Source organism: Brassica napus, chromosome C4 (assembly GCF_020379485.1).
Source record: "Brassica napus cultivar Da-Ae chromosome C4, Da-Ae, whole genome shotgun sequence".
Lineage (NCBI taxonomy): Eukaryota > Viridiplantae > Streptophyta > Magnoliopsida > Brassicales > Brassicaceae > Brassica > Brassica napus.
The window spans coordinates 55,114,411-55,141,956 of NC_063447.1; the positions used below are offsets into that span (position 1 = coordinate 55,114,411).

A 27,546-nucleotide genomic window follows, 5' to 3' on the forward strand; every position below is an offset into this window, starting at 1 on the left:
GTATAATAAGCACGTTTACAAATTATATAAGTTATCCAAGTATGGTAAATCTCACACGGTTATGAGAATTGTTTTTAGTGCTACCAATTTCACATTTGAAACTGTCTTATATATAGTGATAGAGGAAAAATAGTTTATTAATTTGCCTAAAGTATCATCAAAAGTTAGTTTATAAATCAGGTTTTAGAATTTTCACACTTTTTAATAAAACATATTAAAAATTAGCTATAAATACATAGTTTTTTTGTAATTTTATATTTCCTATATTTTTAAATTAATAAAATTTTCAGAAATGCAATTAATGTTTTGAACTTCACAATTTCTCATTATTAATTGACAAAAAAATACATTGGAAAATATAAAATATGTATCTTTTTGAAACAAAAGTTTTCCGTAGAATATTGATCTTTTAGGAACGGAAGAAATATTTTTAACAGATATGCAATCTGTTATTCTGTTTCATGGTTGTACATTGCAGATTAACCGTATTATTTGTATTTTACAGGAAAAAGAAATTCTAAGAAAATACGGGAATGGTATATAATAATTTTTTACCATCCAACTTAATATGATAATTCACTTTTCTCTCACTATTTTTTTTTACTGAATGGCAAATAAATAAAAATATATTAAACTCAAAACAAAATACTACTATTACGTAAATAGGTTTCAGAAAGATCGAGAACATTCTCTTCTTCTTTTTTTGTCACAAAGAATGCAATATTCTCTTCTTATTCAAGCATTTTATTCGTTGAAACTTGAAAGCAGGAGAAATTGAGCAAGTGCATGCATCTTCATTTACCGCACGTGTCTATTAACTTTGTCACGACTTATTCATCAGTCACATGAGCAAAAAAATCTGGAATCTTTTTCTATTGCATTCTTTGTACTAATATAAAAGTGAAAAGCATATTAAAGTTGAAACAGATCTGATGAACATACTATAAACTAATTAGATATATGCAAAAGAGAGGCGGCGTGAAGAGTTTCTAAGCAACTGTATCCGAATCATTAGTTTGTTATTCTTCCGTATCAGTCAAATCATATATTCATCGTTACACGCTGGTGGCCGCAATTCTTTTGCTTAAAGGCCGCAAATTATAAATTTTTTTTTTTGCAATTTTTAATTGTATATCAGTTTAAAAGTGGATAAAACATTCAAAAGCGAAATCGTGATAAATTTAAATTAACAAAATAACATTTCAGCGGGTCTGATTATGCTTTTGGATAGAAGTTCAAAAATTATTTCATCAATTTGCAATTGGTCATATGACTAGGATTTTTCAGTTAAATCTAAAGAAGCGAAAGAAGAAGAAAAAAACACATGGGGCTAGGGTCAATAATGTTACGTTAAACTTAAAGATTATAGACTTGTTGGGTCTGATTAATATATACCTCAAGTTGACTCTAATATCAATTGTTATCTTTTTGTTTTACAATTGGTTTACTGGTTTGGATCCGCAAAGACATGGCATGGCATATGTCAAATTAATCATTGATCTTAAAATTGTTAAATTTCAAAAATTATAATACATAAAACTATATATATATATATATAGCACATTCCAAATTGTTAAAAATAAAACTTTATGAAAATTCTTATTAAATTGTCTATAGTTTCAAAATCTTAAAATTAACCGATATTGAATAAAGAAATTACATTATGTAAACTTGGGTAGAGATATAGACACTATAAATTGGTGGATGTATATTTTTCAGATATATATATATATATATATATATTTGGTGTTTGAATATTCATAGAATTCAAATTTTCGATTAAGTATGCGTCTGGCTGACTAAGACTGATTCTTTATTTTCTGGTTTAACTAATTAATTTACCATCAGGGATGTAAATTAGGACCATCGTTGAGATTAGCTAAACCTAAAAAAATATCAGCCTTTGTGGACTAAGGACCATTTAGCGCAGTTGGATCCGAGACGGAGAAAAAACGACTTCAAAAGCAACATATATTTTGTCAAGTACATGAGTTTGAAATCGAATAGTATGGAAACAACCACAAAAACATGAATATTTGTAATTCGAAGGAGTAACGTTCAAGAAAAAAATGAGGTAACTTATTGACTGAAGTAGCTAGTTAAACACATGAAATTCTACAGACGCGATATGAATATATGAATGATATGACGAAAAGCAAAATGTACTAGTTAAATTTCACCATTAGTTTTTCCTTTTGTTCTTAATGATGAGAGAGTTCACAAAGCTCACTATATAAATGAATGACATGCGTCAGCTCACTAGAGTGATCCTAACATAGTAAAATGAACTTTGATGTGGACAATGAATTACATGAAAACCGGTATCTGCAACAGATTTTTATCAACTAGCCAAGATTGTATCTACACCGATGCAAAAAAAGGTTTTCAATTTTACTTGGTTGAATTTCAACGACAAATAGTTCGTTCTTAATTTTACAATCCAACATATAGCAAGAGCAAAAATACAACAGCTGACAAGTTTACATGCGGTATTCCAAAAAAAGTTCTACTATGTTTTGTGTTGATTCTATGTCACCGGTTTTCTGAAACAGTGTCTAATTCAAAATAGTATAGGTATTTGTTGGCAAACAAGTATAGATATTAGGCTGCTACGAAGCAGTAAGGCTTCTTAATTACTTGTCCTAACTCTACTATTGTTCTTTGATGGAAAAAAAAAAAAAAAAAAAGAAGATCTGGTTCTACTTGCGCTCTCGCACAAGATAGAGCTAGTTTTAGAGATTATGACACGTCGTGTCTCTTCGTGTCTTTTTGTAACAAAGAGACTTCAAAGCTCAATATCTTAGGTTAAAAAAAAAGAACCACACAAAGCTCACTTCTTAGGCAAAGGTAAAGCCTTTGTAGGAACCTTATCTGTTGAAACGCCACCACGAGCCTTCAACCGCAACTCCTCGAAAAGCCTTTTGGCTTCTTTCAATTCATCTTTCGCGCTATCTCCATGGTTATCCCAAGCTTTGATTACTTGCTGCTGAAACTCCACTGCAAGGCTATAGCTGCAAAAAATGTTCAAAGACATTAAAAACACTCTTACAACACAAGAACATCATTGTGTTTAAACAATAAATCCACTTACTTTCCCATTCCGGCATAAGCCTTTGAAAGATTCTGACAAGCATCGATCGAATCAACATGGTTCGGACCAAGCGAAACATCCATAATGTCTTTAGCAACAGCAAACATCTGAGCAGCGGACTGAGGTCTCCCCAGTTCCAAATACGCAGCGCCGAGATTATTATAAACATATCCAACTCCAAAATGTTTAGCACCAAAGCTCTCCTTCAACCTCTCCGCCGCGCTTTCCAAATAAGGAACGGCTTGAGAGACTCTACCGGAGAATAAAAGCAACCAACCAATCCTAGCCGCGACGCTCCCTTCCGAGTGCTGCTCCTGAGGCAGCCTCTCCAGTATCCCCAGCGTCTTCTGCAGCAACGAAATCGCTACTTCAAACTCGTTCATCGACTCGTACTGCATCGCCACCTCGGAGTAGGCCTCAGCCACTTCAACAGGGGAAGAACCTTCCTTCTTCTCCAGAATCTCGCAAGCCATCTCCAAACACTTCTTCGACTCAGCAAACTTCTGCTGATTCACCAAAGCCTTGGACATCGATATAAACACCATCCCCCTCATCTCACTCCCTTCATCAGTCCCCTCCACAACCCTCCTCAACACATCTATAGCTTCATCATACCTCCCCAACGCAACCTTCATGTTAGCAGCATCGATCTCCGCGCGGATCAGCTCCCCTTTCATCCCCCAATTCTTCAGCACCCTCTGAGACAACCTATTCTGCTCCAAGGCCTTGTCATGCTGCTCTAAGCCACTGTAGATCACTCCGAGAACTCTCCTATCCTGCGCCACTTCAGCAGAGTTACTCCCCAGCTCCTTCTTATGAATCTCCAACGCCTTCAACGCGTAAGGCAACGCCTCGTTAAAATTCAAAACCGCAACATAGGCATCAGCAAGACTACGATTCGCCGCGCCCATCTCTTTGCTATCTTCCTCGAAAGCCATCTCTTTGATCTCCAAGCTCTTCTTCAGATTCTCAATCGCTTCCTCTCTCCTCCCCATAGCGTTCTTGACGTTCGCGAGCTCGAGGTGGACCGCGTGGAGAACCGGCCTAACGTCTTCAACCACGCAGTCTCCGTCCTTCTCTAACTTAACGAGAATCCGGTTCGCTCTGTTTAAGTAACCCAAACCGTCGCTAAACCGTTTTAAACCGTAATTAGCGGATCCCATGAGCTGCAAAGCCATGGCGGTTAGGAGATTCGGTTTACTATCTACATCGAACGATCTGAGAGCTTTGGTTGCGTAAGAGAGGACCGTTTCGGGATCGTCGCCTTCTCGATCGAGGTGGAGACCTAGCTTGAGAGCGGATAGGCCTAGCTCGTTGCCTTCGAAGGTTAGCTCCATCTGCTTGAACAGACGGACCATTTCGTCGGTGGTGGTCGCTGACTCGAAGGCTTCTTCGAGATCGAGTTTTTCCTGGTCTATTGGAGTCTCCGGCGGGTCTTCGACGTGGGTGGTTAGGTTTCGGCATGGGTTATAGAAGAAGTGGTTGTTGTTGAGGGTCGGGGAGGAAGTGGAGATTTCGCGTGGTGAGGAGAGGAGAGATGAAGAAGAAGCAGGAGCATCGGAGATGTAGATTAGCCGGAGTAGCGGTGGGATTGGTTTGAATTTGTGGAATTGGAGGCGACGGATTAGGGAGATTGAGAGACTTTTCATGGCGGAGCTCTGAGAAATGGCGTCGCAAAAACCCTCTCTAATATCTTAGGGTTTTACTTTTAGTTATAAAACCTCAGCTAATTTTCAATCGTATAAAAATCTTTTAATTGTTTTATTCATTCCATAAAAATAGAGTTTTCAACTTTTTTAAAAGAGAAAATGACTATATAGCACTAAAAAAGTTTTTGTCACAAATATAGCGTCTAAAAATAAAAAAAGACCAAAATAGCACTTAATGTTTTATCAAAAGAGATAAATATACACTTATACTCCAATGGTAAATTAATTTAGACATTAGGGTTTAGAGTCAAGCGGCTGAGTTTAGGATTTAGAGTTTAGGGTTTAGGGTTCAGAGTTTAGGGTTTAGGGTTTAGAGTTTAGTGGTGGGGTTTAGGGTTTAGAGTTAAGGGGTGGAGTTTAGGATTTAGGGTTTAGGGTTTAGGATTTAGGGTTTAGAGTTGGAGAGTGGGTTTTTGGGATAAGATTTCAAATTTTGAAAAATAAAAAAAAAATTAAATTTTTCAAAAGATAAAATGCTATTTTGGTCATTTTATTTTTTGAAAACTATTTTTGTGACATAAACTTAAAAAAATGCTATTTTAGAGATTTGCCCATTTTAAAATACAGAAAAATAAATATATAATACCAAAATAATTTCTTTGTAACTTCAAAAATAGTATTTAATGGCATAATTATCTTTAATTAATATTGATGAAATAGATAAACAAACAATGGTTTTTATAAAAATATAAAATTTATATTTAAAAAAAAAAATACAAATTTTAAGCATAGATTATTATAGAATAGAAGAAATCTCATCATATAAACTTGAAAATATTATTGATTATAGTATTTTTGATTAAAGAAAACGATAATTAATTTTATTGTCTTTTAGTTTAACAGAAAATGAAATACTTCAAATTGAAAATTTCTAGGTTAAAAAAAAAATTAAAAAGATTTTTTGATTTTAAATTAGCTGGAAAGTTTTATCATTAAAATCCTATAATACAATACAACAGTCATTTCTTTTTTCTTAAGGAAGCACTATTAAACGAACATTTATATACAATAATACAACAATAAAGAATTGCATGAAATGTTAGATTGAAACATAGAAAAAGAAAAGAAAAAAAATGTTATTATTCCCCACATCTTTTCAAGGTCCAAGAGAAAACTTTTAACAAGCATCTCTTTATCTTTCCATAATCAATCACCACTAAAACAAAGAAAAAAAAGAAACAACTTTGAATCCAAAAAATTCATAGTTGTTCACCCTAAGCTTGATGTTGAAGTTTCATGAGGTCTTGAGCTATATACATCACCGAAATGGAGACCAATCCCACCTTCAACATCATCATCATCGTCATCCATGAATGTAGTTCTTGACAAATTCCTTCTTGCATCATCTCCCCAATCTAAACCTTCTTCTTCCTCCTCCTCTTCAATGCTTCTTCCTTCCCACGAGTTGTCTAACAAGTTTCTCGCTGTGTACGGGTTTATGAAATCAGGCGGCTCGATGAAGCTATTAGCCGCTGCGGGATGAGATGCACCATTGTGAGAAGAACCGTCTCCTCTTCCCCACCACTGACTCCTACCATCAAGAGGATGATGATGCCCATAGTTTTCTTCTCCATCTTGGTTGTGGCGCAGAATGCTATCTCTGAAGAACTGGCCCGACGTGCTTGCTTCCATATCTCCACCACGGACTCCCAGGTTAGGAGGCCAACAGTCCACACCGTCTAGATTTGGAGTCAAGAGCTCGTTCACTACTCTCTCTACCGGGTGATGATCGGTTCTGTTGTGAGGCTGAGAAGTGTAGTACCAGTCAAGAAGATAAGGGTGATTCCTCTGATCTGAATCAATCAGCCACATGGAGTCAACGTGATTGCGTGGATTTCTCGGAGCTTCTCTGTATAAAACGCTGTTATTATCTATATGACCAGGACGAAAGATAGGAGCTTCACGCCACGCCCTGCTAGGAGAGAATGTGTGTCTTGCGTTTATTTCTTGAAGCTTTCGGTCCCGGAAAGCTCTGAGATTGGATAGAAACTGCTTCCCGAGAGAATCTGATTCCCAAGAAGGGTAACTACTCTGGAAACTGCAAAACAGATTAAAACACTTTATTGTTTAGAAAGAGAGAGAGAGAGAGAGAGGAGATAACACTGAGAGGTTTCAAATGAAAATGAAGGTTCAGACCTCAAGAATGACTTCTCCATTTTCCCCTGAGAGCTTCTGTTCTCACGAGATACATTACGAGGTGAACCATACTTAGCATTCCCATGGTTCTCAAAGTCAAAAGCACTAAAGCTGCAAGCGGAATAAGCCAAAAGATTATAAAGTGTTTTTTTTTTTTTTTGCGGGAAAGATCAAACAATTCTTTAGAAGCCAACCTGCAAACGTTGCCTACACCTTCAATATCAACTGTGAAATCCCTTATGAATTGCAGTATATCATCAACCCGCTGCAAAGTGTAACTCATAATGTGTTAGAACTTCTCAATAGCAATGTGGGATCTTTACACACTGACGCAAATGACGAGATGTTATACCTTTGGCACGACAAACATCAGCAAAAACGGTGTTATGAAAATGGAAGCTATCTCCTCCAGCAACATCATTCCAGTATACTGCAGTGAATAAATTTCCATTTAAGAATCATTTATCCAGAAAGGAAACAAGATCATGTTTAACATAATACCTGAAACAGAGTCTCTAACTCCAAACGGACATCATCTTTGTTCTCCTTACCACGCCATCTCTTAGGCATATAGTGAGTGTGTTGCACCACCGCAGCCATAGTTCCCACGGGGTCGAGGACCAAAAGTTCATCCGAAATAGCAGCTCGGCTAATGGCTGTAATAGTTCCAAACACAGCAGCATACCAGAACAAATTGCGACCGAATATCTACACAAGTAGCATACCAGAACAAACATCAACAATGTATGAATCTACTAAATGCTATTTGTGTCTTTAGGATTTTTCTTACATGTCCCTCTAGAAGAGATTCTTCGAGAAACGCAATGATGATTAACACAGCCGCAAAGCCGCCAGACACAAACGAGACGAACTTTGCAATGATGGAGATGATAGGCGAGGGGAATTGATTCAGATATTGGGACGCGTGTTCTGCACTGCTGTTAATCCTATGCTTGAACAAATGGTCAACCTGTTGCAGAAAACAAACAGATTAGAGAAGGCAACAACACTGAAGCAGTTTGAGAGAAGGTAACTAACTAACCTCATTGAACTCTCTGAAGAGCCATCTAGACAAATTGGACCATCTTCTAGAGGATGCAGTACTTGGATGATTGTAGAACTGCTCAGCATGCCTTAGGAATAGATACACCAACATGAAGATGACAAGAAATGGTGACAGCAGAAGCATAGCAAGCCCAACCACAAACAGCCGTTTCTTCAGTGTTTCAGGGTTTGATACAAAGTCCCTTCTTACACGAAAATTGCTGCAGAATCAAAACGCCTGAATTAGAAAAAAACGGACAATTCTCAGCCCATGAAAACTGAAACTGTCATCTTCATTACATTCCTCTACAACACAAAACTATCACTTTATCGCTTTAGTAGCTCATAAAACCTTAAATCTACAATGTTACTTTGAAAGCAGTTTTCCAATTAGATTAGAGAATAGCATATACCAGTCAAACATGCTCTGCAATATGCACCAGTTCAGGGTCCACTCAAGGGTCTTTGTCAATACGAGGTGATGTTGTGTCCCATCTGGGGTTGTTTTGACTAATGGACCAGCACCAGGGATCCAATGGGAGATTGGGAAAGAGAGCAAACCTTTGTTGAGTATACCAATCAAGTAGTTTTCTTTCCGCATAAGGCGCATTATAATATCATGAGCTGAAAGATCCTTCACCACACAAAGACGCTGTGAGCTTTGTAACTGAACAACCTTTTCAAGTACTGTTTCCCATGGCATAGTCAGGATCTCGTTGTCTGTGACATGAAGGCTGCAAAAATTTACAAACACAATAAGAAAAAAAGGTTATGGTCTAAACTGTTTATGACATGTTGCCTCTTTCCAACTAACCTGTTGTAATAAAAGTGCCGGAAGTCCAACGTATCCTTCAATTGAGCAAAGAACCTTAAGAAGCAGAAGAGCCAGTAGAGAGAGAAGAGGGCCAAATACCCAACAATGATAGCCGTTGTGAGCGTGAAAGGGGATAGAGGGTGCTCATGGATAGCTTCTTTCACAAGATCACACGGCTTAGTCCCCGATTCAACTGCATCCATTCCACATTTCGCGTTCTTAAGACCACGCCAATCCACATACAGCAAGAAGAACCCAGAGAAGCATATGATGAAGCCGAGACTCAGAAGCTCAACAGCCCACTTCACGATAATACACCAAAGGCCTTTGTCTCTGTAGTAGCTGTAGAGCTTCTCGACGAAGAGATCCAAATCAGCGATGGGTTGAACATTTAGGCTCTCTCCGTTGAGAAGCCCCGACGGGCTCTCGCTACCAGGGCTTGGTACTCCTCCGTAGTTGGACAGCTCAATCTCGTGCGACGCATTATCGAGTAATCCAGTGGTTAAAGACGATGAGGGCTCACCGCGTTGCCATTTAAAGAAGTTGAATACATTTGGAGGTTTTTGCCCCCCACTCATCATTCGTAAAGACTGACAATTGGCCAACACAACCAGTCCATTCCCCGCTTAGTTACCACTAGGAAACTTTAATAAAGTAATGCCCTCACGAGAATGCAGCAACAGATCCTGCATCAAACATCAAGGAGATAACTTGAGACACATAGTCAAGTAAAGGATAGGGAATTTGAGGCATAACTTGCTAAACTACCCACCTAACCTTGCTTAACACTCAAAATCACTATTCAATCCAAAAACTTCCTTTTCTTATTCATCAAGTACTTAGCAATTTAAGAAACATTCAAACACAGAGGAGAGGAGAGAAACATATACTCAATCTAGACAGCAACCATTGCACAAAACAAAACGTTCATTGATCAAACCCAATTCCCTTAAGGAAGAAGAAGAGCTTTGTCTACTTTTAACATCGATTCAATCAGGAACGATACAATTCTTCACGAAACTGAAACGTCAAACCTCAACGCCCAAAACCCATTAGCTAAAAGGACAAACTTCTCCAAACCCACGAACTAATTCCTCCTCAAAGAAGAATAAAAATCAAAACTTTATCGATGACTAGAAACAAAAAAAAAGATCAAACCTTTCGAGCGACCCACAAAAGGAAGAGCAGAGAGGAAGCGAAGTTCAGCTATGAGAATCCAACAGGACTTGTTCTCCTTCCTTGAGGCGGTGGAAATTTCGATGAAGAAGTTGCGAATTGAATTGAATTGAATTGATCGAAGGAGGAGGAGAAGAAGAATGGAATTGGGGTTTGCGTGGAAGAAAAGAGGAGTGATATAAAATAATGATCCTTTATGCCTTGGAGGACTTGATTTGGGCTTTCTTTCTTTCTTCTTCTCTTGTCTTGCAGATACTCTTTAGCCAAAGAAACGTGATCACGACGAGTCCCTCTTTTCTTCTCTTCTTCCTTCTTTTTACCCCCTAGTTCCTCTGTTACATCTTAGGTTTAAAAAATAAAAAGGTAAAAATCAAATTCTTTTCTTTTTGATAATTAAAGAGGAAAATCAGATCTTTATATAGAGGCTAAATTAGGGTTGAAGCCAATGTTTTTAAAACCATAGACAGCAAGTTGAACCGGATAATTATTTAGGTCAGCGATTCAATATGATTTGATCGGTTCAAACCTGGTTCAATAAACTGGTTTCATATATTTTTAGTATACAAATTTAAAATTAATGTTAGTAGATATAATAAATAAATAGAATAAAAATAAATTTCAAATATAAAATATTATAAATACAAAATAGTTTTTTGTTTAAATAGGTGGTTTATAGATTTTGATAGTTTTAATGGTTTTTATCAGTTCAACAACTTAAAATCGGTTTATAGTCGAATCATTTATTAGAACTAATCCGACTACGTGACCGGTTCCCGGGTCCAACCATCAGATTGAGATCCAACTTTCTATTCACTCAGTCGGATCCTGTTTTAGAAACACAAGTGAGCCAAATACGACACTTTTAGTATTTAACTAGATTTTTTAACCGCGCTACGCGCGGATAAGATATTATATGTATTTCTCAATTCTAAAAAATAATGTATAATATTGTATTATATTATTTAAAGAATATAAAATAAGACCACATAACATAAATATATTTTTTATATTTTCTTTGTGAAAATCATTATGTTGTTTGATTGTTGTACTTAATTCACATATTTGCATAGATATTTGTGATAGATGAATAACTATATTTTTATTATCAGTAAATAATATATATTTATTATATAATATAAGAAAAATAGAATTATTTACTTTTTAACAAACTTGTTTCATGTTGGGGACTCGGTTATAGACATATCATATTCGAATGAAACATTTTTACACTTATCAATCTTCTTAACAATCAAGAAACAAATCTGAATATCAAAATAATATCTCATACGATCTCTTTGTGGAATAACTGTTCTGAAGAAATTGAATTTATGCATCAAAAAGAACTGGAAATGGATGTACATATGTGTTATCTAAGTCAGCTTTACAAAAAAACTATTTATAGTTCATATATCATTTATGTCCATCCTATTTTTTTGTCCATCATTTCTTAAACATCATGAAATAAGTAATGCTAATTAATAATAAACTTTTTACTCACAAAATAAAAATCAAATTTGTCTAATTATCGCTTAATTTGTCTAACTGATATATGTATTTCTCAATTCTAAAAAAATAATGTATAATACTATTGTATTACATTATTTAAAGAATATAAAATATGACTACATAACATAAATATATTTTTTAAATTTTCTTTGTGGAAATCATTATGTTGTTTGATTGTTGTACTTGATTCACATATTTGCATAGATATTTGTGATAGATGAATAACTATATTTTTATTATCAGTAAATAATATATATTGATTATATAATATAAGAAAAATAAAATTATTTACTTTTTAAACAAACTTGTCTCATGTTGGGGACTCAGTTATAGACATATCATATTCGAAAGAGACATTTTTACAGTTATCAATCTTCTTAACATTGAAAAAACAAATCTACATATCAAAACAATATCTCATACGATCTATTTGTGGAATAACTACTCTGAAGAAATTGAATTTAAGCATCAAAAAGGACTGGAAATGGATGTGCAGATATGTTATCTAAGTCTGCTTCACAAATTACTATTCATAGTTCATATATCATTAATGTCCATCCTATTTTTTTGTCCACCATTTCTTAAACATCTTGAAATAACTGATGCTAATTAATAATAAACTTTTTGCTGGAAAAAATCAAATTTGTCTAATTTCGCTTAAATATTTTATTAATATGGTCTAAGAAGCTTTTAAGTGATATCATAGTTTAATTTATTAATTTTTTTTGTTAATTTTTAGAGGTTTTTGTATTTAAGATTTATTTCCATATTAAGCTTCTATTGCTTTCACAGAATTGATATATATATATCATAAAAATTACCATCAAATCAGTTTTACTTATTTATTATTTTGTTTTAACGAAAATACACTTTTTAAATAATTTAATTTAAAATAAAATTATATATTAATTTGCTGTATTTTAACAATTTCATTGATTTAATTAATTTGCTTTGGTGGATAACTTAAAAAGTTTTCATATGAATCGGGGAAAGCAAGCTTATGTTGTTATATTATATTTATTTTGTGTATATATAATCTATATACAATGCTAGTGTAATAAAGAAAGAACATTATTTTTTTGTAACTTCAAAAAGATACATTATTACAATTTGAAATGAATCAAAATTGAATAAAATGGTAATTAAATATTTGTAAATCTAATTGTTTAGTTGGATTCTCATGAAAAAAAATCGATTGGTTAAAAAAATGTTTCAAAATTTGTTGTGGTATTGTTTTGTCTATAAATTATAAAATTTATTAAATTAATATATTTAATTATTGCATCCTTAAATAATATTTTATTAAGACATTAGAAAAATATGTTTTGAGTTGTTTTGTCAAATTGTGTAAAAATCTATGCTTTTTCATATTTGTAACTTCAAAAAGATACATTATGACAATTTGAAATTAATCAAAATTGAATAAAATGGTAATTAAATATTTGTAAATCTAATTTTTTTTTATCTTGTTTTGTTGGATTCTCATGAAAAAAAAATCGATAGGTTAAACAAATATTTCAAAATTTGTTGTGTTATTGTTTTATCTATAAATTACAAAATTTATTGAATTAATATATTTAATTATTACACCCTTAAATAATATTTTATTAAGACATTAGAGAAGTATGTTTTGAGTTGTTTTGTCAAAATTTTACAAAAATCTATGCTTTTTCATATTTGTCACGAAAATTTATATGTTAAACTTATTTTACAAAATTCTTAACTTTGTCACGAAAACAAAAATCTATGCTTTTTCATATTTGTCAACGTTCTCACACTTTCTAAGAATATATTAACTTAGTCATTTACTTATTTTTTTTTTACAAAACAAAGTATCGGAGTCTTGAAAGTTGAATTCATATTATTGTAAATGTACATAAAAGTTTGTGATTATATACTTAGTGGTTCTTGTATATGTGTCCAAGAAAGTGTCAATGGCTTAGTGGTAACTGTCCTATATATATATCATACCAACCCGGGTTCGATTCTCACCTTCGCATTTTTTTTTTATTTTTTACGAAAAATAAATGAGATGACATGGCAATTTCGGGTTCTCTGATTGGTTGATTTTTCTATCCTATGTGGACACCCTCTTCATGGCTTATATCCCCCTTTTAGTATAGTATAGATGTGATATACTTTAAAAGCAATCAAATGGAGAATCCTCGTTATGGGCCAATTATTTTTAGTAGGCCACCGGCCCGTTTTGTAAGAAGACTACTTCAGGTAGTATGTAATGTGACTACCTTATGAAGAAAGCCCTCTAATCAACTAGATTTTAACGGGATTATTTTTACAGACAAAACTTCTATCCAACAAAATCTATAATTTTTAATTTTAATACATAATTTATAGATTTCATACGTTTCGTACATAATTAATATTTAAATTTGTGTATATAATTTCTTCTTAGGCCCATGCCAACAACACCCGCCTCATAACTTAGGGAACGGAGGTCGAACCGTACCTTCTTCAAGTTATGGGCCTAATGGGCTTCAACCCAGTGGACATAATCTCGCGGGAAGGAACGACATAACTTGGCGGGAAGCACCGTGCCTCCTCCATAACTAACCTCGCCGGAGCAATGACTGCACCGGGATCTTCTAAATCAATTCCGTTCAAATCGAAGAAGAAGCTCTTCGATCCGCCGTCAACCGTAAACCCTTATTCATCATCCCTGCCTTTACACACGCCGGAGAACACGCTCATTAGACCCAAAAACCAATCAGTCGCTCCACCCGTGAAAGAGAACCGCAAAACCGCTGGATCCCATCGCAGATCTGAAGATCCAGTGGATAAGGCTTCATCCGCAAAGCGTCAGCTCGTGTTCTCATCTTCTTCCGATCAAGAGAAGCTCCCGGAGAAGTAAAGTTTAAATCTCCCCCTCTTAGGGTTTCTCACTGTTCTTGACTGATGAGATCTCGATTTCGATTTCAACAGGTACGAAGCTCTCGGGAAGCTCTTCGATGCGTTAGAAAGTTCGATTCTACTATCGAAGCTGCGAGGCTCCAAGCCGACATTCTCCAACGTTTCCGGGAAAATCGAGCGTTTGACGGAAAGGCATTCCTTTTGGTTTAGATCATCATACGTGTCATGCTAGTCTCACTGATTGTTGTAATCTATTTTATAATCAGGAGGTTTTGCTATAGTCACTTGGCTCAACTAAAGCATATATTGCCAGAGGCTATTGAGAATTTGAGATTAAGAGAGTGTTGGTACGTGATGAAGCAACTAGCTGTATGAAGCCAGATCTTCATGTTACTCTCAAAGCCGATTCAGTTGAGGAGAATGACAAGTTGAAATCAGAAAGGAATAAGATTTCGCTGAGGAATGTGTTCAGGACAAGGCTTGCAGATTTTGTTAAAGCTCATCCTCAGGTACTGTGATGAGAAAAAGTGCTTTCTTTTAATGGTTTTGGAAGTTACATTGTGTGATTCTGATCAGGTACTGATTGTGTGTTTAGGGTGATGAAGTTCCGGAGGAAGAGCTTCCAGAGGGGTTCAATAGAAGGAAACCAAATGAAGATTCAAGGGATGAGGTTAGGAGATTCAGTTCTCTAATGGAAGAGATGGCTTCTATTCCAGCAGCTAGACTGATTTCATCTTTCTCCAAAGTACCATCAAGTCCTGTGAAACCTCAGATTAACGTAGGACCAACTTCAAGTCTTGCTAGACCAGCTTTGTGTATGGTTAACTTGGTCCCAACTCCAGCTAGTGTACTTTCAACGCCGGCTAAAATGGAGTCCACACCAGTTATTGTTGCTTCAACTCCACCTGAATTTGCTTCAACTCCTAGCCGGCTTTTTAGTGCAGCTTGTCTTCAGAAAAGAAGTAGCGGTGATACAAGTCCAGATGATGTTTCTACCGACCCACCGTTTAAGCTAGCGAGGCGTTGTTTACTAAGCTCATCAAGGTCGCTGAACTTTGATTCTTATACAAAGGACAAGAAAGCTGTGGATGTGGCAGATATTGATCAAGTACCAGTGGAAGATGATGATGATGAAATCCTCAGCATACTTCCTGATGAACTTAGACAATCGGTATTACATTTTGCTTGTTAGCAGTTTTAGTTTAAGATATTGGCTTTGCTTATTGAGAGAGAGAGAGAGAGAACTAATCTTCTCTTTGCTTATTTTCAGATTAAAGAACAAGAGACGAAAGCTATTGAGGAATCAAATCCAGCAATCTCAGAGGCAAAGAGAAGGAGAAAGATGGTTGCTTGCCTGCCTAAACTTTTCAACGTCATCCATTACTTGATTCAATCAATAAGGCGTTGGATTCTCACCAAAGAAGAGCTTGTGCACAAGAACATAGCTGGTCATTCTGATGTTACCGACAGAAGTAAGCACCTCAACCAAATAGCGTTTTGAAAATGTCCTAACCGTTTGTTTTTGTTCACTTACACTTTTACAGAAGAAGTTGAAGAACAACTTGTTTTAATGCAAGAGCTTGTCCAGGAATGGATTTATGAGAAAAGATCAACAAGTGGTGATTTACTAGTATGGTGAGTTTTACATCGTATGCACATACTTACAGTTTCATACTTGTTTCGAGTTGCTTATTTAAATATCTCTTTATATGCAGCATAAACAAATTGGCATCTCCACAAACAATCCGATCTCAACTAGAAGAAGAGAACAAGAAAGCTCTGGCTACATCTTACCCTTGAGATTATTTTTAGGAACAACTTAGATCATGAAGTTCAAGTATGAATTCAAGTTAAACGCTAAACGAGTCAAGCCGAAACCATTTGAGCCTTTCTAGATTTGGGCTGTATGTAAACGGAGTGGCTCCATTATCAATTAGTTCAAGTCTTTTAAAGCCATCTCCCAGTACATCATTTTAGAAGAACAATTTATCTAATCAACCCTATATTTCCAAAGTTTAAATGCATAGCTATAAAATTTCTTCAGTTGATTACAAACATAAAATTCAACAATAAAAACATATAATATAGAAAATACTTTGACAGTGAAAATGATATATAAATGATATATACCTAAGATGGTCAACCAACTTGATTTTTGTATCTTAGAGAAATAGGTTGCATGTCGTTTATGGTGAAACGGCTGAGGGATTATTGTTTTAACGCGATAATTTGTAACAGTATTCATGCAAAAATATTTCAAGTTTTATACAATCGGGGTTGTTGACTGCAAATAAGAAACATAACATATACTCCCTCGGTTTCATTACAAGCGTCGTTTTAGGTTTCGGCATACGGATTAAGGAAACAATTAATTTTGTACATTTCCTATAAAAAAACACTATTATCTATACACCTAACCATATTTAAACCAATAGAAAAATATTTTGCATTGAAAATCGAAAACGACACTTATTTTGTAACGAAAAAAATTCTCTAAAACGACACTTAATATGAAACGGAGGAAGTATATCTTAAATTGGAACTTGTACACTTCCTATTTTAAAATAGTTGATGTTTTAGTTCAGTGCATAAAAATTAAGACATATACTATTACCTAAAAGTAACATTAAAAATATAAATTAAATCCAATTCAACTAATCATCTAGAAAATCTATAAAATATCATTGGTCACATCATTTTCAGTAAAACTAAAATATTTTGAAATATCAAAAATTCTTCGACGGATCATCTATTATGGAACAGAGAAAGTTTTACTTTTCTCTTCCGGGGGAATTTTTATATCACTTGAGTTCTAGATTAGCAAATAATACAAGCTATCTTCACTGTTAACAACTAGAGGCCGGTCATCTTTATTGACTATACTCATCTTATTCGTTACAGAGCTCCACTTTACTTTGTCCAATGCCATCACTACACATGATTAACATAATACAATTAATAATCTATCATATGTATTAAATAAGTGAAAGACAAACAAAACATGAAATTAGAAAAGAGAGTCATACTAATACCTACAAAATAAATGGAGGTTATCACTTGGAAAACTAAGTTTCAAAGTTTGAGGGTCAATAAGCCCCAAGGCCCCAAATCAAACAAATTTCAGAAGAAGAAAGGAGGAGGAGAAGAAATGGAACTTGTATAGAGAGAGACTGAGTGAGGTTTCTTTTTTCTTTATAAGGACTATAATCATTAGATTCCTGAGATCTTGTATGGACCACAACTAGTTCCATCATACATTCCTAAGTCTTATTGTTTTCTTTTTTTTTTTTCTCTTTGAAGGAGCCTTTCTTGAATAAGTAATAAACTAATATTAAGAATATTTTATGTCAGAAATAAAAGAAATAAATAAAAAGAAGAAATAGAGAGACCTTTGCCACTTTGCTAAGCAATATCTGACCAGTTTCCTTTTTGGAGAAACTTCAAAACCCTAAGTTTCGATTCCATTTGCCTCTATTTGTAAGATTCGTTTATTTTCTTTCAGGTACAATGAATATGAACACATTCATTTCTCTTTGCTTTTGTGGAGACCTTATACAGACCATAATATTATTGTAGAAATATTAGGTCTTTTTTCTGGAAACGATAAGATATAATCAGGCCTGGATATAATTAGGAAAGATCTACGCATTGAAAGTTGATGTTAAGTTACAAAAAAAGTTTATCGTTTTATGTATTAAGAAAAAGTTACACTTGCTTACATTACGTCATCACGTTTAGATTAATCGTCGAAGACATTTCCTCAATATAATATTTTGTAATACGTACAATAATTTATATGTTTAACGAACTTGTATTAACTGCTAATCTTGAACTAGTTATTAATCGATATTATACAAAATGATTCAATATACCTTTTCATTTTGTACGTTAATAAGTTTTGTCCCGTATGTTTTTGTAGTAGACCAAGGACATGTGTATAATGTATTTTTTGATTAAAAAAATGTGTATAATGTATAAGTATAATCTATGCCATATTATTTTTTTCTAATAAATTAAACAGTTTAACGTAATAACGACTTGAAAACGTTGGATCATGAAAACAAACATTAAAATGAAGATTTAACCAGATGGGAACTTGCATGGCTTATCGATTACGTACGGACCAACTCATCGTCAAATGGTCGTTGTCCATTAAACATTATTATCAAAAGTTATTTGCTTTAAAAGATAATTGAAACAATTTATACACAGGCATGCTTAATCTAATTAATGCCAACTTTCAGAAACATATAAAATCAATATAATTAATATAGTTTTCGGTGGAATCTAAATTGATAAATATCCCAACAAAAGTGCACCTAGTTCTTTTTTATTCATAGGCTATCCACATTTGTTATTCTGGAAAATACAAGTTCAGAAGTCAGAAATTAAATATTTTGTTAAAAATCAGAGGAATATTTTTTTTTTCAACTATTTCTTTCATTCAAATAACTTAAAACACAAAGTTTTCAACAATCATACATTCAAGGTTAGTCTTTGCAAAAAAAAAACCAATCTGGACATAATCAATACAAGGAATGAAACTAAAAGATAGATGATTGAAGAGAGTAGCAAGGCTTCTACCGTCATGGAGAACACCTGAGAATATATGAAACCTAAGGAGGCTTAATTCCTTAGCCTTGAGAAGAACTGAGCAAAGCATCAAAGCTCCAACCATGAGTGAAGATCCCACCAACACTAGAGAAACATCCTTTGCATCTTGATAGTTCCAGACAATTTCAGAAAGGATAGACATTAAAGTCTTAAGGGCCATCATGGCCAAGAGGTCAGTATCAAAGTTCGCTGAAAAAAGAGCTAGCTAGTGAGGTCATAGTTTATGCATTTGAGATAACCATCTTCAACACAATGTCCCCTGTAACAACGCCACTCAAACCAACGAGAAGGTTTTTCTTTCCCATAAGCCACAATGGAAAGGGGGAAAAACTCATACTCATCAATCCTAAACTCCATAAAGCTGAACCGTGATGAAACAATGCTAACATGATACTAGTCCGAAGAACATCCTCATAACGAGGTAGCAGAGTGCTAACAGGGAGTTCATCATCCTCATACAGAGGTAAACTGGATCTCATCCTAAGAGTTAAAGAGAGAGTAATATCCTCATACTGAGGTAAATAGAGTTTCAACAGGCAGACATCACAATGAACTTTCCTCAAAAACGATTTGTTCCAAAGAGGTACATAGACAATACCTTCACAAGGCTTGTTGGAGAGGTACGATGGTCTAGGGGAAGCATCACTACCAATGGAATTAATCTCTAGATCTGAAAGAGGAGACTTGAAATCCCAAGCTTGGGTAAGTGTTCCGAGAGAGACGCTATGGAAGTCGCTAGAGAACGAGGCTAAAAGCCAAAGACGATGAACAAGGACGAAGAACGAGTCTGGAGGATCTGGTGGTTCAGGTGAGATGATGGAAGTGAGAGTTTCAAACGCTACCAAAAGAAGCTTAGATGGTGGGGGATCAGGAGGAGGTCGGCACCGCGACGGAGGAGGAGCCTTCACCATCAACATCATGGAGGAGGATGATAGGTCCCTTGCCAAGAGATATCAATGTTGATCTAGAAACATGTGATTTGATACCAATTAAGGTCCCTCTTCAAATCAAAGAGAATTTGCCAAAAACAAACTAATAACACATTTTTCTTTGGGTAGTTAAGACTACCTCTTTTTGTTGTTTTCATTGATTTAAATAGAAAAGATACATGAAGCAAACTCCTACAATACGTGAAAGGGAAAGTGGATCACTCTACTCCTACATAACAGGAAGTGGAGTCGTGATCTTTTTATTTGCATAAACATAGGAAATAACTTGAAGACTAAGTCATAATACTCTGTCCTTGAACTTTGGTTTAGCGTAGTCTCATCAATACTCCGGCCGTCGGAAAGAACCTTGTCCTCAAGGTTCGTGTCGAATAGGGGAAAACTTGACTTGAATTGCTTCTTGTCCTTTCATATTGTTTCCTCGAGTCGTAGATGTTTTTCAACGAGCTATACATCCACCAATACCAATACCAAATTGTTTCCATGGCTTATTATTGGAAATAAACTTCTTCTTTTTTTTTAAATGACAAAGAAATATGATTTTTTTTTTTTTGAAACCTGACAAACAATGGAAGAATTACAGATTTTAATCCATAACAAATGAAAGGATGTTGAACTTGATCAACAAACCCGAAAAGAAGAAAATGGTAAAAAGAAAAAATCGCTGGATAGATCTCGATGATCGTTGATTCTGAGAATGGCCGTTCGTCGAGGATTCTTGATAACCGTTGATTCATGAAGAATACCGATAACAAGGAAGATGAAAAATATAAAGTTTTTGATACCACAAAGTGGTCCGGATCAAAAACAAAACATGCTCTGATACCACTGATAGGTCCCTTGCCAAGAGATATCAATGTTGATCTAGAAACATGTGATTTGATACCAATTAAGGTCCCTCTTCAAATCAAAGAGAATTTGCCAAAAACAAACTAATAACACATTTTTCTTTGGGTAGTTAAGACTACCTCTTTTTGTTGTTTTCATTGATTTAAATAGAAAAGATACATGAAGCAAACTCCTACAATACGTGAAAGGGAAAGTGGATCACTCTACTCCTACATAACAGGAAGTGGAGTCGTGATCTTTTTATTTGCATAAACATAGGAAATAACTTGAAGACTAAGTCATAATACTCTGTCCTTGAACTTTGGTTTAGCGTAGTCTCATCAAAGGACATATTCTTCAGAAAAAGGGGGTCTTGGCGTCAGATCTGGAACAGCGGAGATCCATGCCTAGGGAGTCGGGCCTGGGAGCTTTCTTCGAACACACTGTGTAAGTGTGTTGAATTATAGTATAGATAATCAGAGGAATATTTTCTAACGTATAAAATACATGAATTCAACAAAGCTGGTTTACGTGGATATTATGGTTTCCTGCGCGTCAAGTTTGGGCTTTGTCAAAGATACCGTCTAACCCAACCTACTTCCCCACTAGTTCTCTATTTACGAATATGGATCATCTTTTTTGGAGGGTACTCCCGAAAATGGAAGATCATCAGTTTGCGTGGATATTATGGTATATTTGGAAAGGAAGGAATAATAAGGTTTTTAGTAATTTGGATATTGACCCAAGAGATATACTTACGCTTGCAGAAACTGAATCAACACTTTGGGCTGAGGCTCAGGTGATGAAGACTAAGCAGGTACCACAACAGACTGAGGTTTTGAATCGTCAGCCGCGGGTTGGTCGTTGGTGCTTTATAGATGGTTCCTGGAAAGATAAAGAACCTTATTCAGGTCAAGGATGGTATAGCATACTCGAGGGCTTTCAGGGATTGATGGGTGCAAGGAATTCTAGGGCATGTATTTCACCTCTTCATGCAGAGATGGAAGCACTGATATGGGCTATGGAATGTATGAGGAATTTACATCAGTTTCAGGTTACTTTTGCTACAGATTGTTCTCAATTGGTGAAGATGGTTTCGGAACCAGAGGAATGGCCGGCGTTTGAGAGTTATCTGCACGACATAAAGCTACTGAAGACACGTTTTACTAGCTCAGAGATTATTCATGTACCCCGGACGGAAAATCAAAAGGCGGATAGTCTAGCACGATGTGCCAGGAAACAATCGTCTTTCGTCGTTCACATGGATGCGGAGTTACCAGATTGGTTCGCAGAGTCTATATGAGTCTGTTTGTTGATTACAAAAAAAAAAAAAAAAAAAACAAAGCTGGTTTAACTCATCGAAAAGAATAAAGTTGGTTTATCATCCTCCAGACCAATAATCACTTTCTTAGTTGATTTGAGATGTAAAAATTACGTATTGGCTTAAAGAAAATGGTTAGTAACAGAAGGTGACGACTTCATGAATATTATGGCGAATTATTTTCGTACAATCTTAAGATCTATTTGATTTAAACGTAGTGGATATGGCTGCAGAAGTTTTGAAAATGCAATCTGAAATATTGTAAAAAAATCGTGATTGTTATCAAATGTCAACAATTGTTATCACTCACAAACACTGCATTGACGGAGGTAACATAAAAAAAAAACCTTTTCGTAGATACAATGATTGCATGAATATTTTATCAAAACATTCATATTTAAAAAATAAATCTGTATATATTTGTGATAGAACTAGTGATGCAAATTTTATAAATTGTTATACAATATATAAAATTTTACATTTGACATATAATTGACTAAATAATAAAATGTGAAAATAATGATTAAAATGATGGATAATATATATAAATGTGTGCGCTCGATTGAATTTGAGGCAAAGGAGTAAAAGATAAAAATGATGGGAAGGGGGAAAGGGATGTTGAGTTGGTGCGATGCATTAGAACACATTGATGGAAACATGTCATGAGAGCATATAATAAGAGTCCCTCTAGATAAACTATAATGAGCAATCAATAGTAGAACATCATCATTTTAATTTCCAAGTGGAACTCAAAATCAGATTATAATTACATTTCAGAATACTCTCAACGTTTGGACTTTGGATTCTTGATGAACTTATGGAATGGTCGACAACAACACTTGAAAATTGCCAAGATACATATATATATATATATATATATTTTTTTTTGTCCACAAAGATTTTCTTCATATGGGGAATGTCATTGTCTAGTAAAATGACCTTGTACTATAAATTGTTTCAGGCTATCAATTCGAACAGCATAATCATTTTCTTCTAGAAGTGCTCATAAACTTTCAAAAAATTCGTGAACAATTTTGGATATTATAAAGGTAAATGTAGTCAATTTAAATTTTCATTTGGTTTTGTTTGATCCGATCTGGTTTCAGAAGATAGGGTCAATGGATTGACTATGAACCGGTTTGATACATTCCAGTTTTGATATTTGTTCGATCAACTATATCTTAATATCTTATCAGTTTGGGTTAGGTTTGATATTATGATTGGAGGTCAAACAAAATAAAACCATATATAGTCAGATTAATATATATATTAATTGCTTGCTTTCTGAATCAGTTTGTTTTCGATTTGATGCTAAATTCGACCAGTTAGTTTAATCTATTACTAAAGTGCGTGTTTGTTTCTTTGACATATTTATTATTATTATAACAAATGTGTTTATACATAAAATGTATATCAAGTGTCTTAATAATTTTTGTTAGCAGTTATTTTTTATGTTTACGTTCATTTTTCATCTATACAAAATGTTAGTATTGTGAAATAATTAATTTGTTATTGGAAACTACAATAAGAAATTAAATTTAAAATTAGTTACGGTAAAATTAATTAAAACATGTTAATTATTTCTGAAACCGAATGTGTGGGTTTGAATAGGAAACTGGTGTCGCCTATTTATAATATCGATCTGATTTAAAGCGAGGTGTTTAGGTTTTAGGAGAAACTTGGGGAGAAAGTTGAGGGATCATCTCTTTATTATCGAATATCTCTATCTTAATAGTATAGATTCAAAAAATTCAGTTATCATGTCAAACAAAATATATTATATGCGTGTTCATCAAGTTAATTTAATTAAATTGAAAAATCTTGTTTCTATATATTATCTTTTGAATTTATGGTACGTAGCAATTATGAAAAATGGATGTTATAGAGAATATTCTTGGAATTTATTTGATTTGAATCCGAAAATTTATGAGTTTCTATTTATTATGTTTTATATTTATATTTATATACCAAAATTGGTAAGTATTTATATTTAAATATTATTGGCTGTTTAAAAGGTCAATAACATAGAAAACCAATGCTTTCGAAATATGCTAACCCTATACTATAATAGTATAATTAATATTATTGAAAGATGATATTAAATATATTTCGGCAACTTCATATAAGAAAATTTTAAATAAGACATAGACATTATAATGAACTCCAATATATTTGCTATAGTTTTCTGGACAACAGGTTTTTGATGGTGTTAATAGAGTTTGAATTGAGTTAAGGTTTGGATAGAGTTTTAGGGTATAGGGTTAGAACACAACGAATTTCGATGGGTTAGTAAACATACATGAAATGAGCTTAAATTTTTTATGGATAAATTATTTAAATTATTGGGTTGTTTTGTTTAGTTGGACACAAACATGCAACTTTCTAATTTATTGGGCAGTTTTTGTAATTAATTGGAAAAGTTAGGGGCATAGTCATAAGAATAATTCTGCTTTAATAGTATAAATAATAAAAAAAATCCTACTCTAATAGCTGGTTCTCTGTTTTTTAACCCGCGTCTACATTTTATAAACCTTACAAACATAATAAATATTCACATTCAATTTAAAGGTGATAATAAATATTTAATCACTTATTCTAGAGAGTATATCCACAAATGGATGATCATCAATTTGTATGGATTTTATGGTACATTTGGAAAGGAAGGAACAACAAAGCTTTCAGCAATCTAGACATTGATCCCGGGGATACGTTAAAATTGATGGAAACAGAGTCAACACTTTGGGCTGAAGCACAAGTGTTGAACACACAGAGAGGGACACAACCTGTAAAGGTTGTGACTATGCCGCCAATCCTAGGGCGATAGTGCTTTTCAGATGGCTATTGGAAAGAAAATGAGGTTTTTTTCAGGACATGGATAGTATAGTTCATTAGAAGGTTTTGATGGTTTGATGGGGCAAGAAATGTAAGGACTAGTTTATCTCCTCTTCATTCAAAGATCGAGGCTTTAGTTTGGGCAATGAGTGTATGAGGAACTTGCGGCAGGTTCGGGTTACGTTTGCAACAGTTTGCTCTCAAGTTATGAAGATGGTTTTGGAACCAAGTGAATGACCAGTTTTTGCAAATTATTTGGAGGACATAAAGACCTTAGAGAAAGTTTTCTTAACTCGGAGATCATTCATGTACCAAGAACGCATAATTTAAGGGTGGATGTGAGATAACAAACTAAGTCTCACATTGGAGAATTAGACAAGGAGTGTCTAATATATAAAGAGATGTCCAACTCTAATTAGCAAGAGGCCTTTTGGAAAGGAAACCAAAAGTAAATCCATGCAGGCTTATTAGGCCCAAAGTGGACAATATAGTACTAATCAGAGAATAAAGAGTTGGACACGGGATTTCACAATCCCAACAATTGGTATCAGAGCGGTTGACGAGAAATCTGCAAGAAGACCAAAATACCCTTCGAGTAGGAACGGGACCCATCGAGTTAGGATTGGGAGGTGTGTGTGGCAGAGATCAAGTCAAAAGATCCTGGAAGTCAGTTGTGGGACACGAGATGAATGTGATCCTTAGTTTGAGGGGGAGAATGTGATATAACAAACTAAGTCCCACATTGAAGAATTAGACAAAAAGAGTCTAATATATAAAAAGAGATGTCCAACTCTAATTAGTACGATGCCTTTTGGGAAAGAGCTCAAAAGTAAATCCATGCGGGCCAGCCTCTTAGGCCCAAAGTGGACAATATCGTACTAATCAGAGAATAAAGAGTTGGACACGTGATTTCACAATCCCAACAGTGGATAATCTAGCATGTAGTGCCAGGAAGCAATCGTGTTTCGTCGTTTAGCGGAGTTACCAATTTGGTTTACAGATTCAGTTTGAATCTGTTTTAGTTGATGACAAAATAAAATAAAGCTTTTTGATGCAAATATATGGTATTTAGTAAATGTATTTTTGGTTCATATAATGGACCCGCAACCAAAAATAACATAGGACAACATATTGATGATTCACTGGCTAGTTTACTTTGTCCAGAGATTATTATGGTAAGCAAGACAAAATGAGTGAGTATGAAAAAGACATTAGGTTTTTGTTGACAATACAAAAAGGGAAATAGAGAGATATGTTCAATCATAATGTGAGGATATGTATGGACAAGTTATAAAGCTCCTCTATGTTTCAACTTTATATTGGCAAATGAAATCATTTTTTAACAAAAGCTGAATATCCACTAATCCATAAATTCCACGTTTCGATTCCCTCAATTTTTTTTAAAAAAAATTTACTTTTAGTTTATAAATAACATAGTTTCAATTATCATTTATAAACCAAACCACTATTTTTTCTCACTGTTATTTTGGTTTGCTCATTATTTATATTTTACTGTTGCCGTAGTTTTCATTTTTTAATCTTCTATCAAAAAATTTAAAATAATAATGATTTAATATAGATTACCAAAAAACAAACCACTAAACTATATATAATGGTTAATGTGAATAATACATTTTTTTGAAGAAGAAAAGTTTTTGTATTGAATTTAATTTATTGATGAATATTGTTTATCATACATTTAAATCTAATACAAAAATGTATGTATGTATTTTGTTAAATTTTAGGAGAAATAAAAGGTAAATCTATACTATTAAAACATAAACATTCTAAAAAATCTACTTATACAAACTTGTTGCATTCTTTCATTAGACTACTAATATTTTGGTCTTATCTTAAATTTAGACTAACAATATGTTACCATATATTTCTCTAACAATATTTAACTCAATCAGTAAAAAAATATATCAATGTTAATAAATATAATCTTTTCTAATATTTACTCCTACAATTTTGGTATTTAACAAACTAATTTTGTAATCAATCAAATTAATTAAAAATTTCTTTGTTATTTAATTAATCATCAATATCATTTTACATATATCGATTTATGCGCCATCTCACATATAGATTGTTCATCCATGCAAATTATTTTTTGGCCATACCATTAATTAATTAATTAATTAATTAAACTATATAATATTTTAAAGTCGTATATAGATTGTTCATCCATTACTATAATAGATCCTGAGATCATATGTTTTTGTTAAATTTTAGGAGAAATAAAAGGTAAATCTATACTATTAAAACATAAACATTCTAAAAAATGTATGTATGTATTTTGTTAAATTTTAGGAGAAATAAAAGGTAAATCTATACTAAAATTTATTCAAAAATATGGTAACAAAAATGTATGTATGTATTTTGTTAAATTCTAGGAGAAATAAAAGCTAAATCTATACTAATAAAACATAAACATTCTAAAAAATCTACTTATACAAAGTTGTTGCACACTTTCATTAATATTTTGGTCTTATCTTAAATTTAAACTAACAATATGTTACCATATATTTCTCTAACAATATTTAACTTAATCAGTAAAAAAATATATCAATGTTAATAAATATAATCTTTTCTAATATTTACTCCTACAATTTCGGTATCTAACAAACTAATTTTGTAATCAATCAAATTAATTAAAA

The 27,546-nt window shown here is 33.8% G+C and overlaps 3 protein-coding genes and 1 pseudogene across 3 annotated transcripts; 1 reads left to right on the forward strand and 3 right to left on the reverse strand.

Moving 5' to 3' along the window:
* Positions 1–2,680: 2,680 nt before the first annotated feature.
* BNAC04G42120D (protein KINESIN LIGHT CHAIN-RELATED 1) lies at positions 2,681–4,853 on the reverse strand. The gene is made up of 2 exons (XM_013832027.3): positions 3,092–4,853; positions 2,681–3,011 (listed from the first exon to the last, which is right to left on the reverse strand). The coding sequence occupies exons 1-2, from the start codon at positions 4,738–4,740 to the stop codon at positions 2,831–2,833; spliced, it is 1,830 nt and encodes a 609-aa protein (XP_013687481.1). The 5' UTR covers positions 4,741–4,853; the 3' UTR covers positions 2,681–2,830.
* A 932-nt stretch (positions 4,854–5,785) lies between these two features.
* On the reverse strand, positions 5,786–10,291 carry LOC106391401 (autophagy-related protein 9). The gene is made up of 10 exons (XM_013832026.3): positions 9,953–10,291; positions 8,795–9,480; positions 8,394–8,714; positions 7,979–8,201; positions 7,727–7,906; positions 7,438–7,644; positions 7,289–7,366; positions 7,131–7,201; positions 6,937–7,047; positions 5,786–6,838 (listed from the first exon to the last, which is right to left on the reverse strand). The coding sequence occupies exons 2-10, from the start codon at positions 9,373–9,375 to the stop codon at positions 6,010–6,012; spliced, it is 2,601 nt and encodes an 866-aa protein (XP_013687480.1). The 5' UTR covers positions 9,376–9,480; positions 9,953–10,291; the 3' UTR covers positions 5,786–6,009.
* A 3,616-nt stretch (positions 10,292–13,907) lies between these two features.
* LOC106394032 lies at positions 13,908–16,357 on the forward strand (annotated as a pseudogene).
* Positions 16,358–19,179: 2,822 nt separating this feature from the next.
* Positions 19,180–19,869, reverse strand: LOC106394031 (putative transmembrane protein At3g54730). The gene has a single exon (XM_013834650.1). It carries the CDS (start codon positions 19,867–19,869, stop codon positions 19,180–19,182), a length of 690 nt encoding a protein of 229 aa, XP_013690104.1.
* Positions 19,870–27,546: the final 7,677 nt, after the last annotated feature.